Below are 18162 nucleotides of genomic sequence, written 5' to 3'. Positions count from 1 at the left end.
CCCCTTGTTCTTATAGGTGTAGGTTTTCTTGAAACCAAGAAGAGTAGTCGTTGGCTGCTGATTATCATCAAGAAGATAGATCTCCTTGGCTGCATTCTGGCCTTTCCAAGTACCGCCACTCCCAACAGTTCGGCTTATACGTGAGCTTTTTGCAGTCTTTTTCTTCTTTTGGGTGAAGTAGAGATCTTTGTTCCTCCTCAAGTCGTTGGCCTTTCTTACTTCGACTCTTTCCCATATCTTCCAAGGATCGTTGTCACCGTAAAGATCCAACTCGCAGATAATGTCGTCGTTGCCGGGCACTTCCATCCCGCTCACCTTAGGCTTAAGGTAGAACATGAGTAGTTCATCTTCGATGGGGCAAAACCTTTGGCCTGGAAGAAGCATACGACCACCCTCCATGAATGAAAAAAAGGAAATTCTTTTTGTGCTAAAGAATTGTTTTGCCCTAGAACACTGCTGCGAGTGTATTTTAGAAACTAATTAATGTTGCTGACTATAGGGTTTGGGAATGGAGAGGATGTATTTATAGAAACCAATTGCGTACAAAGCAAGAACCGATTTTGTAGGGGTGAATTAGGTGGACCAATCAGATTTCCAATTGATAAATGGATTTTTTTTGTTCTTTTCTTGATCATTAAGTAACGAAATGTTTTACGCTATTTCCTTCTTTTCAAGATCACTTGTACTAATTTTTAGCAATTTGGGTGAGGGTATTGTAGGGGTTACTTTACTCACTACACCTTACAGCCATATTTTCACACCTAAAAATTAAAACTTACTGTGATATACAATGACTAAAATAAAATCCCATAGGATTCGATTACTCATGCAACAGTTTGCAGCTTTCTCATGTTGTTTTGTGCTTAGAACTTGCAATAGACTTACCCACGAGATAGCCGGACATGCTTTGAGGTGTGTTAAATTAATACTTGGCAAGTCTCTTTTCTCTCTTGGCTCACTGAAGATCTTGACGTAATGAAAGTTGTTGCTCTACCGGAAGCCTATTAACTTCCTATGTGTATTAGTTTCCCCATTCAATAAAATCGTATTCCCATTCTCTAAAAGAAAAAAAAAAAAAAATCCTATATCCTTTGCAGTAGTCCACCGGAAACGTTCCCCTTTCCCTTTCTTTCTCTTTCTCCCTACTCGATCTGTTTGATCTGTACCCTTATGAAAAATGAAAGCAATCTTTCTCCGACCACCAGATTTTATGTGACACTTCCGGCCAGCCCGCATGATCTTGACGCCATCTAAGTGGCTCGCACAATTCAAGGAGTTTGAACAAAATTTGAGTAGCGTGTGTGGCGCAAGTGGAAGGAAGAGGGACAGATTCTAATTTGTGTTAGCTAGTGGTTCTAATTTCTGGTATGACGTTACCTTTAATTTTATTGACTCTCAATGTAGACTAGGAAAGGTAATGCAAGACTTATTTGGTAGGACTTTAGATCTCATAGTTTAATCATCATGGCCAGCCTCATGCTTCAGAAATTTACTGCGACATGCATAATTGGTAATTTGGGTCAAAACTGAACGGTTATCTTTAAAGAATATTGGATCATTCATTTTCTAGGGCTTTGTAGAATGTTTGGAATAATTTTGATGATTTGAATTTCTTAATATTGTTCTTTCGAATTTCTTATCCATTTTCTATATTATTATAATTATTTATCACTGGTGAATGGCCTTACTTAAACCTTGGTTATGCCCTCTAGCTAGTCTAAAATCAAACAGAGGATACTTTGAAGAAGAAAGACATAGGCCTTAAAAGCATGATTAAGCAAATGAAAAAAAAGTTGTAGGTAAAATAATTTCATACGCAAATCATATGAAATTCAAGCCAGCCCTTGCTTGGATTAGTATTTTCCAAGCATAATTTGAAAGATGAGTGCCATACCTGAAACCAAATTTATCTGATTTCCTTTTAGTTACACAAAAACTGCCCGAATATGTAAAGTACCTAAGAAATAAACCAAATTTATCTGATTTCCTTTTAGTTACACAGAAACTGCCCGAATATGTAAAGTACCTAAGAAATAAAACAAATTCCCAAACGTAAATCTAGAAGAAAAATTGATAGGATGATAATCATCCAACCAACAGTGACCTATACTCACCCAAAAGTGCAAAATCTTCAGAGAGAACAGGCTGGATGATGTAGGACGAGAACGAGATCGATTTAGCCAGAACACCATAAAAACAAAGAAGCAGCATAGAATCAAGAAGAGTGATTGGAAAATAAGTAACTCACGTGTAATGAGGTTACTAACCGCTGGAATATTCAAGAAGATTTGGTTTTGGACTTTTCGGGTTACTCGTGCAAAAAGTTAGGTTTTGATTGTGAATCAGATTTGATCAACTTTTAGCCATAATGTCCATTTGAGACACATGATACCTTTCCGGAATGGGAACGACGAGATCTTCAAGACTCACTTTAGTGAGCCCTATCAGATTTAGGCCAAAATATATCGTCTTAATTATCCTATTCGGCATTTAATATTTTTAGGTTTGTTTTACATTTGTTTTAGAATTCTTTTATTTTAGATTTTTAGTTTCCTTTTAAATTTGGATTCTTTAGGATTTCTTGTTAGATTATGATTTTAGGTCTTGGATGCCTATATAAGCACCATCATATTTTGTACGAGGACCATTACCATATTGGGTAGATTTCTTTCTCTCATTTTTGGCATGGTGATAAAGGGATTAACAAAATGGTGGTTCTATTCATACCTCCAAATTTCGTATTTAGACCTCTTCAAAATCAATTAAACTTCCAGTTGTGTCCTTTTTTTTTCTTTCTATTCTTTCATGTCCCTTCTACCTACTCTGCCTTTGCATCACATCACTGGCAACGTAAATAGCCATTTGCAACTGTAACCATATAGGCAGATCAGAAGTAAAAGAATTGTTTTGTTTCTTTTCTCCTTAACTCATCTAAAACTTCAAAGATTATGCTTGGGTGAAATATAAAATGATTAGATCAACGTAAATGTCAAGGTTTTCCTCGTTAGTTGCAATTGAATTCATTAGATTACATGTTAATATTTTAGTTTGGGAAAATTTCGCAAACAGTACATCAAGTAAAGGCCACTAATAATTCTTATACACAAAGTTTCAAACCAAACATTTCGATACACGAAATCTGAAACTCGACCCACTATCAGTACATGACGTCAATTTTTGACACCAAAATGTCCATTATGCCCTCAGTTCTTTTTTTTAATAATATTTTTTTTTTGTTATTTTTTTTTCCTTCGTTTATAAATGACTCGAGTCATTTTTTTTTTTTTTTTTTTCTGTTATGCGAGGTGAGGAAGGCGGCGTTGGAAGCGAGGAAGTGAGCCTGGAAGAAGGAAGAAGAAACGAAGGAAAAAAAAAATAACAGAAAAAAAAATTATTAAAAAAAAAAGAACTGAGGGCATAATGGACATTTTGATGTCAAAAATTGACGTCGTGTACTGATAGTGGGTCGAGTTTCAGATTTCGTGTACCGAAATGTTTGGTTTGAAACTTTGTGTATAAGAATTATTAGTGGCCTTTACTTGGTGTACTGTTTGCGAAATTTACCCTTTTAGTTTTACTGCTCTCTTCCAATTACGAGAAACTCTAAATGATAATCCCTGGGTAAGAATTTGTGTCAAAACTCTCTTCCCAAAATATTGATCTTGTCTGAAAGAGTAAATTGTCATGTATTAAAAAAATAAAAAGTATAGTTTCTTCAAGATTGTTTTGTTTATCTATACTATTATTAAGAGAGGAGACTTTGTTAGCAAAAACTGAAATTTTTTACTTTTATACCCTCAAAATATTAAATAAATTTATATCTAATTGTCAAGGATAAAAAAGTTAAAATTTAAATAAATAATTTAATATATATATATATATATATTTAATATATATACACACACACACACACTAGAAATTGCCTACACCCGATGGGTGTGGGAGTAGTGGGTAGTTATGCTTCGAGTGGGTAGTTTTAGGAAATTTTTTTAATTGATTTTTTATTTTGTTTATTATGGTTTGATACTTTTGTTCCTGATGAATAAAATGTTATTCATGATATTTTATTCTTTGAGGGTTGAAAAGGTAAAAAAAAATCAGTTTTAGCTAACAAAGTTTCTTCTCTTAATAATAAAATATATATATATATATATATATTACTTTTCAGAAATTAATTACCCACTTCTAAATTGGTAGCCACCCACTTCCCCACACCCATAGAGTGTGAGCAATTTCTAGTCTATATAAGACTAAGGTGAATAAACCTTCAACTGCTTACGTTCAAATTAAAAGGAGAGAAAGCCAAGCATGAAACTAGAAGGGGGCTGGGTTGAGTTGCAGCTAGCCCGCCTCATTTTTTTGAAAAATTATTGTAAGTACGTACAGGTAAAGTTTCATATATATTAAAGTCAAAAATCTCCTCCCATCCTCTTTTTTTCGTCTATCATCCCCATTTCTCAGGTCTACCTTTTGTCTAACTTAGTCATTAATTAAGAAAATGACTCTAAATAAAAGATCTTTGGACTTAAATTTGAGTAGCAGTCTTTATTAAAATTTACCACCCTGTTTTAGTGTTTTTTAGTTCTAGTTCCATCCATGGAGGAAGCCAAGTAGCTAGTAGCCTTCACAGGTTTGTCCAAAAAAAATAGTCACCTTCATAGGGCTAGAGTCCATCCCGCAAATAGTTGAAGGGCCATAGAAGACTCAATTTTGATGAAAAACGTCAGCTCAGAATTTGAATGAACTCGACTATTAATTTATTTGTTTGGATTTATTGAGCTCAACCAACTTCTTCAATGTCTACCGGCCCCTAAGAACTAATGCAGCTCATTCTCCACATGCCCCATTCGGCCAGTTACATACCCAAGCTTACTATAAATGAGAGGACAAATTATAGTCCTTGTATACTCGATTTCTACGTGCTCCATATTTTCTACACAACTCTTCCTAATTTCCTTTTCTCTCTCAACATGATGAAGCAGAACAAGAGCAACCGGGTGGCTGTCCGTTCAAAGCTAACGGCAGTATCCAGCCGGCCGGTGAACCCGGGTACGATCCATTCTTTCACGGGTCTGGATCATGCAATGGCCCTGCACAGCGTTCACGTGATATTCTACTACAAGGAGAAGCTGTTTTCATATTTTGACTTGGACCCGTTTAGGGTGTGTCTCTCGGAGACCCTATCGCTGTACCCGCCAGTGACGGGTAGGATAGTCCGGAGAGAGGTCGACGGTGAGTGGGAGGTCAAGTGTAACGATGCCGGCGTGAGGGTGGTGAAGGCCACGGTGGCGACAACACTTGATGAGTGGCTGGCAACTGCTGATGGGGCGGAGGAGAGGTTGTTGACGGCGTGGGATGATATGCCTCATGGTGATTCTAGTTCATGGTCGCCGTATAGAATCCAGGTGCGTACTCCGATCCGGCCGGCTCTTTCCCTCTCTTTTTAACGAAACAGAAAAAAGAATATAGGAAAAAAAATAGAAGTTTACCTAAAATAAAGACTGCTTCACTATTTCCTAATTTGTACGCGTCCACGTCAGTGAGTTATTATTTATTTACATTTGGTCTCGTTGCTTCTTTTAAGAGATTTTAAAGTTGGGTCCTTGACCACCAGCCCCAAAATAGGCTAATTTTAACCCACTTACACCACCAACAAAAAACTGTTCTCACTAACCCAAAAGCAGATTAAAAAGACGATTTTACCCACTAAAAATTAAAAAATTACACAATAGCAGCACTACCTCTCCTCTCTGTCTCCACGTTGAGCACAGCTCTCCTAAAACTGTTTCATTCTCTCTCTCTCTCTCTCTCTCTCTCTCTCTCTCTCTCTCTCTCTCTCTCTCTCTCTCTCTCTCTCTCTCTCTCTCTCTCTCGGATTCCGAACCCGACGCGTCCGAGCCCCGCGAGCTCCACGACGGAGGCTCCGGTGAGTACTCGATCATCGATGGCGCTGCAGGCTGTCGTTATCAAGTCCGGCACGACGAGGAATCGGAGAGAGATCCACCACTCACCGGATCCTTCATGGGCGGAAGACGACGTCGATTGCATACGACGAAGAAGCTCCGGTTGTGGCGTTTGCTTCCGAGTCGGAGAGGAACTGGATTAATGCTAGAGCGGCAGCCGGAGTTAGAGTCCGAGTCCGGGTCGGGTCCGGAGTTCAAGCTGGAGTTCGGTGCTCTCTCTCTCTGAGTTCGACACTCTTCCTCTGTCAACGACGTCGTTCTTCTGTCTCTCTTCCCCGATCTCTGCCTCAGATCTCTCTCTCTTCTGTCTCTTTCCCCGATCTCCACCTCCGGTCTTTCTCTCTCTCTGATCTCTAACTCCGGCGCGGCGTCGAAACAGGATTTAGGTCGAGGAGATGAGTAGGACCGGTCCACGTCGTCGGAAGTCCGGTGGTGGACTAGTGGTTGTCGTCGAAACACGGGCAGAAGCACAACATCTCTCACCGGAAGATTCCGATTCCGGTTTCAGATGGTTTCACCTTCGACAGCCAAAGATCGACTGACATCATCAACGTCGATTATCCTCCAGTGCTCGACGCAGGTTGTGGCAGAGAAGAAAGATGATTGGGTGCCCAAAGCATCTTCATCGAGCATTCCTTCGTCTGAAACTCCTTCAGAGTCGCCGGCGATGTTCTCATTGAGCAGTAGCCCACCAAGTCCGACGCCGGTAGGTTTGTCGCCTAAGGGTGCTTTGGTCTTGGGTGCCCAAATCATTTTTTTTTTTTGTAAACTGTGGGAAGAAATCGGAGAAGGAAAGGAAAAAAAAAAAAAAAAGTTGTATTGGGGGCAAATCAAAATGGTGCTACTTCTGTTTTGCAACAGAAGGCCCGAAAGGAAAGAAAACATGAAAAATAATATTCTATTGCTCCCCAATAGACGTCTATTGGGGAGCAATAGACGTTTGAATTAATGTAATCTACTCGTTTTTTTGCTTAATCAAAGTTTTATTTATCTAATTTTAGGAAGAGTAGTTCTCATTTTGGCTATCGAAAGTTCTATTGGGGACAATAGACGGCTATTGGGGGCAATAGACGTTTTGAATTGATGTAATCTCCTTGTTTTTTTTTTCTGTAATCAAAGTTTTATTTGTCTAAATTTAGGGAGATTAGTTATCATTCTGGCAACTGAAAGTCCTATTGGGGGGCAATACATGGTTGATAGTCGTCTATTGGGGGGCAATACATGGCTGATAGTCATCTATTGGAGGGTAATAGACGTCTATTAGGGGGCAATAGATGTCTATTGGGGGGCAATAGAGGTTTATTGCCCATCTACTAGGGGGCAATAGATGTCTATAGGGGGCAAAAAAACTTTCCGGTGAGATTTTCAGCAAATTCCGGTGGGCGGCAGTAGGTGACCGAAATCCGGCGACCAGTGACCGGATTCTGGCGAAAGTTGGCAGGAATCCGGCGTTCAGTGACCGGAATCCGGCGACCGATGACCGGATTCCGGCGGCCGGTGACGGGCTCCGGCGAAGTCTCCCATGGTTTCTCTCTCTTCTATTTTTTCTCTCTCTCTCTCTCTAAGTAACAAGGGGGTGAGGGTAAAATGGTATTAAAAAAAAATTAAAAACAAAAAAAAAGGTATTAGGGAAGACTCTCTTAGAGTGTATTGGGTAAGAGAGAATTAAAAAAACTTAATGGGGTAAGTGGGAAAAAAATCCCTAGAAATGGGGTAAATGGACAAATTGAGAATTCTAACCTAGATAGTTTATGATTCATTTATTCTTTCACCACTTTGATTACTAATTCCGAAAGACTTGAGGTATTCCTCAAAAAAATGATATTTACTAATGATATTTACTGCATGAAGCCCTTAGGTTTCCCTTAGGATTCGACCAGAGTACTATTAATCCATTATATGCAGGTCTGGTAACAAACATCAAGAGCTATCAGCTATGAATGCTTGTTTGTTTCTTTGATATGGGAGAAAAAGCTAGGGTAATTGAGAATAAATGGGTAGTTGCGAGGGGACACTTGTCGATATCCAGTGAGTTAATTTATATGGGGATGCGAGTAGGGGTGGGCTCGCGAAACCGAAAACCAAAAAAAACCGCACCGATACCCGAACCGCAGCCGAAAAAAACCGCACCGCACAGAATCTGTTCGGTTCGGTTTTCGGTTTCTGCAGGGCAGAAACCGAACCGAACCGCAAAACCGCACCACAAACCGCAAAACGACGTCGTTTTTGAATAGGGTTTAACTTACCCTAATGACCTAATCCACTCGGTCTCGCACTCTCGCCTAACCCTCGCAGTCTCGCACTCTCAGTCTCCTCTAACCCACCCTCTCGCTCCTCAGCCTCGCACTCTCAGTCTCCTCAGCGATCTCTGTCGAACCCACCCTCTCGCTCCTTAGCCTCCTCTAACTCTCTATTCTCTAAGCCTAACTCTCTCAGATCGCCTCCTCTAAGCCTCTAACTCTCTCAGATCGGCGACCTCTCTCTCTCAGACCAACCTCTCTCTCGATCACCTTCCGGAAATCGAAGCTCTCCCGACTAGGCGACTAACGACCTCTCTCTTAGACCGACCTCTCTGCCGATCACGTTCCGGAAATCGAAGCTCTCATCGATCTCGCCTGTAAGCACTGTGTATCTCTCATCGATATGATATTTAGGGCTAGTTTCTGAGTTTCTCTCATCGATCTGATTATGATTCATTCGTGACCTTCTGCCATGTTAATTTAACTTCAATATTCTGGCTGTTATTTGTGAATGATAATTTGAACTTAACAATGTCAACATATATACGTACGTAAACTTTTGGTTCCCGAGTCTTGTGATTCTCTCAATCATAGTAACCATTATGTGGTTTTAACCTTCAGGGCTATGATTAGTGAAAGACCTAGATGGAGAATCAAAGCTAAAAGTGTGTGCTGAACCAAGAATAATGGGCAAAAGAAAGTAATATTCATTTGAAATTAATGAATGTATAGCTGGACTTGCAGCAATTCCAGAGTATGTACGTATAGAAACCTAGCTAATTGATAGACTGCATTTTTTTTTATCTCATCTTAGGCAGAGAAGAATATTTATGCTCAAAGGTTAATTTCCAGTCAATGTGTTAATGATAAGATACTTGCACTCATTGCTTGGTTGTAATCCTTTGTTGTTTTCCTTAATCTATACAAATACGACATCATTCGAACTGTACGTTGAGACTTGAGATCATCAATGACTTGCATTTGGTCGTTGATCCAGATATGGGTTTTAGTTAAGTTTAATGTTCCCATCTGCGATTAGGATCATTACTGTTAGTATGCACTACATTTATATGATTTCACCAGATCATACTACATAAGAGGCCTCCTGGAATGGTAAATAATGTTAATGATCTGGAATTAAAAGCTCTTATAAGGAGCATGAAGCTGCAGCAAAAAGCACCTTAATTATCCTAATTCTTAACAAATTTGAAAGATCAAGTGCAATAGCCTAGAGAGAGAAAAACCAATACAAAGTTAATTTTATTGATAAGAAATTGATTTACAGTTCGATGTACTGTTTGCATGACCCATTCTTTAATAGACGTAGCATCATGGTTTCTGGTACACAACCCAAGGCAGCTAACAAGCCACATGCATGCAACGAAGTTGCAATCCTTAAATACACATCTACAAAAAGGACGAGTTTTTTTTTTTGAGTTATACAAAAAGGACAGAGTTGCTCATCCAATCTTATCTTGTTATGTAGAGCATTCTTCGTCGGCAATATATTTTTCACCAGTCGCCAGACAAATGATTTCACCTTAGGTTGAACGTTGGCTTGCCAAATGAGCTTCCACAAACCCTTATTAAGCTGTGTGTTGGACGTAGAAACTTGGTTAGTCAATGAAGCTGTAGATCTAGCCAACTGATATCCGCTCTTAACTGAGTAGAGGCCATGCATGTCTATCAAAATGCCAAACTAGTCTGTCTTCCGGACTTCGTATACTCAGAGGGATTTTGAGGGATTTTACGAATTAATTCAACCTCATCTGCATAGAATAAGTCATCCAACCAATCTTCCATCCAAACATTCGTCCCAAGGTCGATTAAATCAGCAAAGTTTAAATCTTCCAGGCCTTCCATTACTACCGAATGGTCTGAATGTGTGAGGTCTGGGTATCTACGGATCATTCCAGACAGAAATAGACGAACCCGTGCCAACCTGAAAACGAATCTCTAGCCTTTTTCCAAGAGCTTCTTTCCTTTCATTAAACTCCTCCACGTGTAGGAGTCTCCCAGGTGGACACTAGCATGCATTGAATCACCGTTAGGGTAGTATCTTGCCTTCAAAATCTTACCAATGAGAGACTCAGGATGCCTCAACAACCTCCAGCCCTGTTTGGCTAAGAGTGCTTGATTAAAAAGCTCCATATTCTGGAAACCTATTCCACCCTCCTCCTTCGAGACGCACATCTTATCCCACGTGAGCCAATGAATTTTCCATCCTTTCTCCGAATCCCCCCACCAAAACTCAGCCATGCAGCGGTGCAATTCTTGACAATGATGCTTCGGTAGCTCAAAGCAACTCATGACATACGTGGGCACCGATTGTACAACTGATTTGATCATCACTTCTTTTCCGGCCATGCTAAGTGTCTTCTCCTTCCAATTCTTCATTTTGTTTCTGATCTTCTCCAGGATGAATTGAAAAGCCTCTGTTTTAGAGTAACTGACTTCAGTAGGGAGGCCCAGATATTTATCATGCTTATCAACTCTGGTACTTACTTATGGGCTAACATGTCACACTTTGGCAACTCCGAACACATTAGCAATTTTATGTATGTGCAGAAGTTTAAAACATGCATCGAGGTACTGCTTTGATGTATAATTGTATATATCAGTCTATTATGACTAAGGGTCGTGTTTTGGTCATCTTGTTTCATAAAACGGTTGGTTTCTGAATGGTAGTTATATGTAGTTTCATAATTTTTGTTGATCATTAAATATAAATATAAAATGGATTGAAGAACTGCATTTATTATTATATGATTTCGTTTGTGATATCAGTTATATGTGGTAAATGGATTAGAAGCAGTACGTGAAAGTTTAGATCATCTAGAGGTCGATAAGGACTCTTGTAAAAGTCATAAATATTCTTTACATTAAATTCTTCATATGTGGGGTATGAGTTTATGATCCAACTGCATGATGTCCGTTCATATCCATGGACAAAATATATCCTGCTTCAAGATATATGATATGTACTCGTAAGGCCATCTCCAACCCAAATGGCTAAAAATAGCCCTGGGGCTAAATTTTAGCCCTAAATTTTATATTATTCATTGATCTGACATCAACCGTCTCCAACCCGTCAATGCTAAATTATAGCCCTAAAATATATTTTAACATTTTGGATTAGTTATATATATATATATATATATATATATATATATATATAAACCAACGGCAATAAAAAAAAATTTAATTAACCAATGGCTAGCTGACGTCAGCTACTAGCTATTGTTGACATCATGCTGCTGTCACCCTCCACTACCCGAATGGGCCACCTTTAATCTAATCCAGTTTTTTGAAGGGCCAAAGGGCTCCTGCAAGGGCTAAAAATGCCCCTTTAACCTCACCTTTGACCCTAAAAAATGGCACTTTACCCCTTAGCCTCATGGGTTTGAGAAAGAAAGGGCTTTTTTTTGGCCCTTTGGCACTTTAAACAATTGGGTTGGAGAAGGCCTAAGGGTACTAAACCCTAATAGTACTCCTATTTTGTATTAAATATTGTTTATCTAAACCCTAAGGGTACTCGACTACATATCTCTTTCTTAACAAGATATCTGCTTCTCGTCAACATAACTCCTCTTCGATAAGATGTCTGCTCCTTCACAAGATATTTCTTTCTCTATAAGATTATTCAAATAGGCAACTCTACTTATACTTTGCATTATCGAAGTCTAGACTTGAATCATGTACTACAAATTTTTTTATCTAAAGTCGTTTATGTTTAGACTTCGACCATCTTTGTCAGTTGAATAAGGTTTCATAATCATACTTTTGTCAATTCCATACTAGTACATCAAATATATACTATTATTAAGAGAACCCACTTTGTCAGAGCCAAAGTGGGTGTGAATTTACATAAATATCCTTATACTATAGGTTAATATATGAGAGGTGTTATGGTAAATAGCAAAATATAAATATAAATAAAAATTCAGGAAAAAAAAATTCATCCCACTTTCTACAGATATAACTTCCCACATCTTACAGTTGTAACTTCCTACTTTTTTTTTCTCCAAAAAGTAAAAAATAAGAATAAAAATAAAACTATTTAACACATGCATCGCATGTAGGGCTGGGCATTTAAGCCCGAAAACCCGCGAACCCAGACCGGCCTGTCAAAGCCCGACCCGTACGGTCCGGGCCCTATTTTTTTTCTTCCCTAAAACGGTTCGGGTCGGGCCTTGACTTTCAGATATACAGTTCGGGCCGGGCCTTGATTTTCAGATAAGGAAAAACCCGCCAAGCCCGTTGTAGATAAAAAAGAGACAAGTGTCCTTATATTACTGGTTATAAGACAAGGCTCAACCTTCTTATTATACAAACAAACACAGGAGATTAGAGTCCCCGGCCTCCAAAGGGGCAAGCCTAATTAACCTTCACTCATTTCGTCTTCACTCCCTTCAGACTACCAAAGAGGCCGCCTCTCTCTCCTTCAGTCCTCACTCCTCACCAGTCAACAGTCAACACGATCAGTTGAACAAACTGATCGGAGACGCGCAGACGACTTGATCTGATTCTCCTTCTTGATGTAAATCCCCAGTCAACACTTTCTCGCTTGTCAGTCGAACAAACCGATCGGAGATGCGCAAACCAATCAGAGAAACAGAGATCTGATTCTCCTTCAGTCCTCTCCAGATCTGATTCTCCTTCTTTCTCCGCAAATCCCCTAGACGCAGACAAGCGACAGATGGGATTGTTCCGGTCTTGTAGCCTGGTTACCAGCTGCGATTATTCTGGTTATCAAGGTTTCTCAATCATGTTATCAAGGTTTCTCTCTTTCTCTCTTTCTCTCTCTCTCACCATATGTGATTTGATTTCCTCTGCGAGTCTTTTGAAAGTCTGATTACTGAATGTGACTTTTTGATTCATAGATTTCATACTCGTTGTCGCTGATACTGATTACTAAATGCGATTTTTGAATTTTCAAAACTGTAGTACACTTCGATTAAGCACAAAGTGCTTGTGAAGATCAACCACAGCCCAGAAAAAGCTATCTCTTCGAACCACAGGCTCCAGCTCGGACAAAGCCTGAAGGAGGAGAAGTGATTACTGTCAGAGAGGGCAAAACCTTCAAGCTTCCAGTCTTCAAATTCTTAATCAAGGTCTCTCTCTCTCTCTCTCTCTCTCTCTCTCTCTCTCTCTCTCTCTCTCTCTCTCTCTCTCTCTCTCTCTCTCTCTCTCTCTCTCTCTCTCTCGCTCGGTTAATCATAGATTCTGTGTATGATATTTGAGTGCAATGGTGCAGAGTAAGCTAATTCGTCTCCCTATTTTGGTTGTAGAATGGCCACCGATAGGAATGCTATTGTTCCATCGCCAAAAGCTCCAGCTGAACCAAATCCGGGAGCTCCTGAGGCTTTGCCTACAGTTCCAACGTCTGCTCAGCCTCCTATACCATCAAAAAGTAAGAGAAAGTGGGCTGTAAAGAAGGCAGTGAAGCCACTGAAGGTCACAGCCAGGTCTGATTTCTGGGCACACTTTGAGAAGTTTGATAGTGCAATTATAGAAGTTGTGGATGGAAAGAAGCAAGAAGTTGGACGTGAAGTAAGATCAAAGTGCAGGTATTGTGAAACTGACCTTGCTGGAGATTCTTCTTTTAGTGGCACTAGCACATTAAGAAGGCACATTGAGATTGTATGCAAAAAATACCCGGGTAGGGCTGACATAGAGGGGCAGCAGGTTTTAACTAGTGATGGGATGGCTTCCCGTACTCTAGTGTCTAGAACTTGGACTGAAGATGCATGTACTTTAGCTGCATGTAAAATGATAGTAGTTGATGAACTACCATTTAGTCATATAGAGAAACCTGGGTTTAGGCATTTTTGTGAAGTAGCTATCCCCCATTGGACAGTCCCATCTAGACGTGCCATTGTAAGAAAGTTTTTAGAATTGTATGATGAAAAAAAAGAGGAGCTGAAAATGGAATTAAGCAAGCATAGGATCTGTCTCACTACCGATACATGGACATCGGTACAAAATGTGAACTACATGGTGTTGACCGCCCATTTCATAGATAGTGGGTGGAAAATGCACAAAGAATTTTGAACTTTTGTGTCATTTCCAATCACCAAGGCACAACCATAGGAAAAATGCTTGAAACGTGTTTAGTTCAATGGAAAATTGATAAAGTGTTGACTGTGAGTGTTGATAATGCTTCGGCAAATAAGGTTGCCATTGATTATTTGAGGAGAAAAATGGCCAATTGGGCTGTACCCACTGTTTTGGGAGGCAAGCATATGCATGTTAGATGTTTTGCACACATTTTAAACTTGATTGTGAAATCTGGTTTGACTATTCTAGATAGAGCAATAGCTAGTATAAGGAATGCGGTAAAATATGTTAGGAGCTCTTCCTCTAGATTAGATGTGTTTAAGTTGTGTGTTGAAAGAGAAGTGCCTGAATGCACCAAGGTGTGTATTCTTGATGTTCCAACAAGGTGGAACTCTACATATTTGATGTTAGAGACTGCAATTCAGTTAAAGAAGGCATTTGATAGATTGGCAGAAGAAGAAGATGTGAAATATACAAGCTACTTTGATGAGGATGAGGAACTATTAGAAGAAGAAGCTGCTCTTGAAGAGGCAAAGCGCAGAAAACCGATGAAGAGGGTAGGGCCTCCAAAGGATGAAGATTGGGAGAGGGCTGAGTTGTTTGTGGGGTTTCTGAAAGTTTTCTATTCTGTTACACTCCGGATTAGTGCATCTACTAAGCCTACTACACATAGAGCATTTCACTATATTGTTGCTATAAATTCAAAGATAAATGCATTATTTAGGACGCTGGAAATGCAAGATGGAAGTGAAGGTGAGAAACTTATGGTTGAGATGGCTGTGAAGATGGGGACAAAGTTCCGGAAGTATTTTGATAGCATAGATGATGTGAATCAGCTGCTGTTAGTAGCCTTGGTTTTGGACCCTCGATACAAACTTAGGAATCTTGAGCATATTTGTGTGAAATACCTGCAATTTGACAATGAAAGTGTGAAAAGAAAATCTGCCAAAGTGAAGGAGTTGTTGGTGTCTTTGACTGATTTGTATGCATCATCGGCTGCTGCTCAAAATGGTCAAAAAAATCGAGGAAGAGAGGCTGTGAACAGTAGCAGTGTCACTACCAGTTCTGCAGCAAAGAATATGACAGGCAAAATGGCAGAAATGCTTGATGATTGGGAGAGGGAGCTTGAAAACAGCTGTGAAGTTGTCGTGGAGAGTGAGGTAGATAGGTATTTGTTGGATCCTTTTGAAAAGCCTCCAAGAGCAGCTGAATTTAGCCTCTTACTATGGTGGAAGCTTAATGGCTCCAAGTATCCTAATCTCCAGCTAGTAGCAAAGGATGTTCTTGCTATTCAAGTGTCAACCGTTGCTTCCGAATCATGTTTTAGCACCGGGAATAGAGTAATTGATCCGTATAGGAGTTCTCTAACTCCTAAATCTGTTGAAGCATTAATATGCTTGCAGAATTGGATCAAATCAGAAAACGTGCAAAATATTGAGTTTTTTCCAACAATTGAGGAGATGGAGTTCTATGAGCTGTGTGAACATGGTGTGTATAATGTTTACGTGTTTAATAAATCGAATATGCTATTGTTTTTCACTTTTTGATGGGGCTTAGTATTAACTTAATGTTTTTGAATGAAATGGCAGACTATGCGAAGGAGAAGGCTGCTGAACAATCAGCAAAAAAGGCTGCTTGTAGGGCCAAAAAATCAAAGATGGCTGCAGGTATTTGATTAATTGCTTGCTGCATTATTTTTTGCTTGCTTGCTGCATTTTGCTGCTTTGCTTGGTTGATGCATTTGCCTTTCTGTGTGTAGTGCTAGTTGAGTAAAGTTGCAGCTTGAATGGTTTGTTATCTAAATCGATTTATGATGCCTGTTGTAGGGACAAGTGTGGAAGCCAATTAATGGATGGCTACATTGCTGGTGAACTACTAGACTGAAGTCTGGAAGAATGGCTACGAAGTTGTATTTGAATTAGGACTTTCTATTTCATTGCATATTTGTACTTGAATTTGGACTTCGTATTTAAATTTGGACACTTTGTATTTCAATTGTAGCTTTAATTGTTCTTGATGAGTACTTGAATTTGGATATTATGTATTCTAGATATTCGAATTGCAGCTTGAACTTTGGATTTTGATAGTGTTTTAATTCAAATCTTCACCAGGTTGATATGAATGAAATTTGGATATATAGATATAGAAATGGTAAAATACAGGTTTTTGGGCCCGAAAGCCCGCAAGCCCGGCCCGAAATGAAACGGGCCAGTTCCGGGCCGGTCCCTGTTTGTGTCAAAGCGGGCCGGGTCTGGGCCCAATGAAAAACGGGCCGGTCCCGGCCCAGTGAAATTATTGTTGGACCCGGCCCGTGCCCAGGCCTAATCGCATGCATGTGTCAATAAAGACTAGTATAAGCTAAGCGAAGTTCTATCCGTGTACTCATTTGTTCTATTATTTCAGTCGTTGGATATTGAGTTCTGCTCATTTGTTTTTCATGCGAATCGAGCTTTCCAGCCTTCGATTCAATCCAATTGAGTTTTCTTCGTGTAACGCCTCTTATCTGTCTTCATCCTCAACTCTGTCTCTCTCGGTGCTCTTGGAAGGACGTCGTTCCACCTTTGCTATTCTCAGTGGCCACCTCAAGTTGGGTCTTTGCCTTTGCAATCAAAGTCGGGTATTGGGGATAAGCCGAAGAGCTTCACGGCGGAGATTATGGGGTATAGCAAAGGTGTATTTGCATTTCATTACCGTCACTTCCATTAGACATTAAAGGTTCATACGATCCATCATGCCTGAAATAAAGAAAAAATTACACAAACTAAGATTACAGACTAATATGCAACATATAGTTCAAGGTATTTGTAGATGGATTATTTATATCAAATTGAAACCTGTAGGACCCTTTATTAAAACAAAATTACTGTATTGAGAACAACACGTGCGTACATAGTAGACCAATTTAAGGCAGAGCCAGGACCAATATGTGAGTATATTCTTTTTTTGTTTAATCAACAAGGTATATATATATATATATATATATATATATATATTTAGATTCTAATTTCTATAAGATTTGCTAAGTTAATACTAGTTTCGTAATGTGAACATAGGCCAAGCAATGGGAATCACGGATTTCATAAACCATACTGAACCTGGAAAGCCTTTGCATGAGGTCAGTTCTGTTATATAATTTATAATGAAGACTAGACCTACTACCAGATTACTTGGTCTTTCAAAACTTTATAACCTAGGAAAGCAGTCGAGAAGTGAAAAATAAGGATCAAAACTTTCAAGTTCATTGCTTCATTACTCTATTGATATCATCTTAAACAACTGGTAAACAACTGGTAGAAGCCTATAAGGTGGCTAAAAAACATAAAGCAACTACAGGCCTAACAATTGACTAAATTTTGTCCTAACAAAATATCAGTACCAAAGCCCTGAACTTCTACTACAGATATGATCTCAGCATGGCCTAAAAGGCCTATTGGCCATGCCTGATAGGAGCATTTTAATGCGACGTTTTAACTGCATTTCCCTACATTTTCTGCGTTATTTCCTTAATAAAACTCTGTTTAGGAAAGTTTCCATTCTTCGATTGGGAAAGTTCCTATTTGTACAAAGTTTCCATTTTTGTAGTTTCTATTTTTCATTTTTAGAAAGTTTCCCATTTTCAGTTTAGGAAAGTTGCCATTTCTCATTTTAGGGAAGTTTCTATTTTTCACTAACAGTTTCTATTTTCAGGTCCTTGTCACAAATGAGCTGAAATGAGCTCACAAATGGAAAGAAAAGCTAGCCAACGTTGGAGGGAGACAAAGTGAAGTACAAAGGGAAGCACAAATGAGCAGAAATGAAGAAATAAAGCTTTCCTGGTCCAACCAGGAAACCCTGTCCAGAAAGGAAAGCTTGCCAAAACAAGACTCTTGAGCCAACCAAGAGTGGAGATCGAATTAATG

At 39.3% G+C, this 18162-nt stretch overlaps 1 protein-coding gene across 2 annotated transcripts; it reads left to right on the top strand.

Annotated features, from left to right (window-relative positions):
* The first annotated feature begins 4931 nt into the window (after window positions 1–4931).
* LOC121053066 (protein ECERIFERUM 26-like) lies at window positions 4932–16291 on the top strand. Of its 2 annotated transcripts, XM_040519411.1 has the most exons (3): window positions 4932–5405; window positions 15853–15930; window positions 16090–16291. In XM_040519411.1, the coding sequence occupies exons 1-3, from the start codon at window positions 4971–4973 to the stop codon at window positions 16132–16134; spliced, it is 558 nt and encodes a 185-aa protein (XP_040375345.1). In that variant the 5' UTR covers window positions 4932–4970; the 3' UTR covers window positions 16135–16291. The 2 variants fall into 2 exon arrangements, with proteins under 2 accessions (XP_040375345.1, XP_040375346.1); XM_040519412.1 differs by lacking the exons at window positions 15853–15930; window positions 16090–16291 and adding an exon at window positions 8825–8876.
* Window positions 16292–18162: the final 1871 nt, after the last annotated feature.

Source organism: Rosa chinensis, chromosome 5, assembly GCF_002994745.2.
Source record: "Rosa chinensis cultivar Old Blush chromosome 5, RchiOBHm-V2, whole genome shotgun sequence".
In the NCBI taxonomy this organism is placed as follows: Eukaryota; Viridiplantae; Streptophyta; class Magnoliopsida; order Rosales; family Rosaceae; genus Rosa; species Rosa chinensis.
This window is presented reverse-complemented; position numbering and strand designations above follow the sequence as displayed.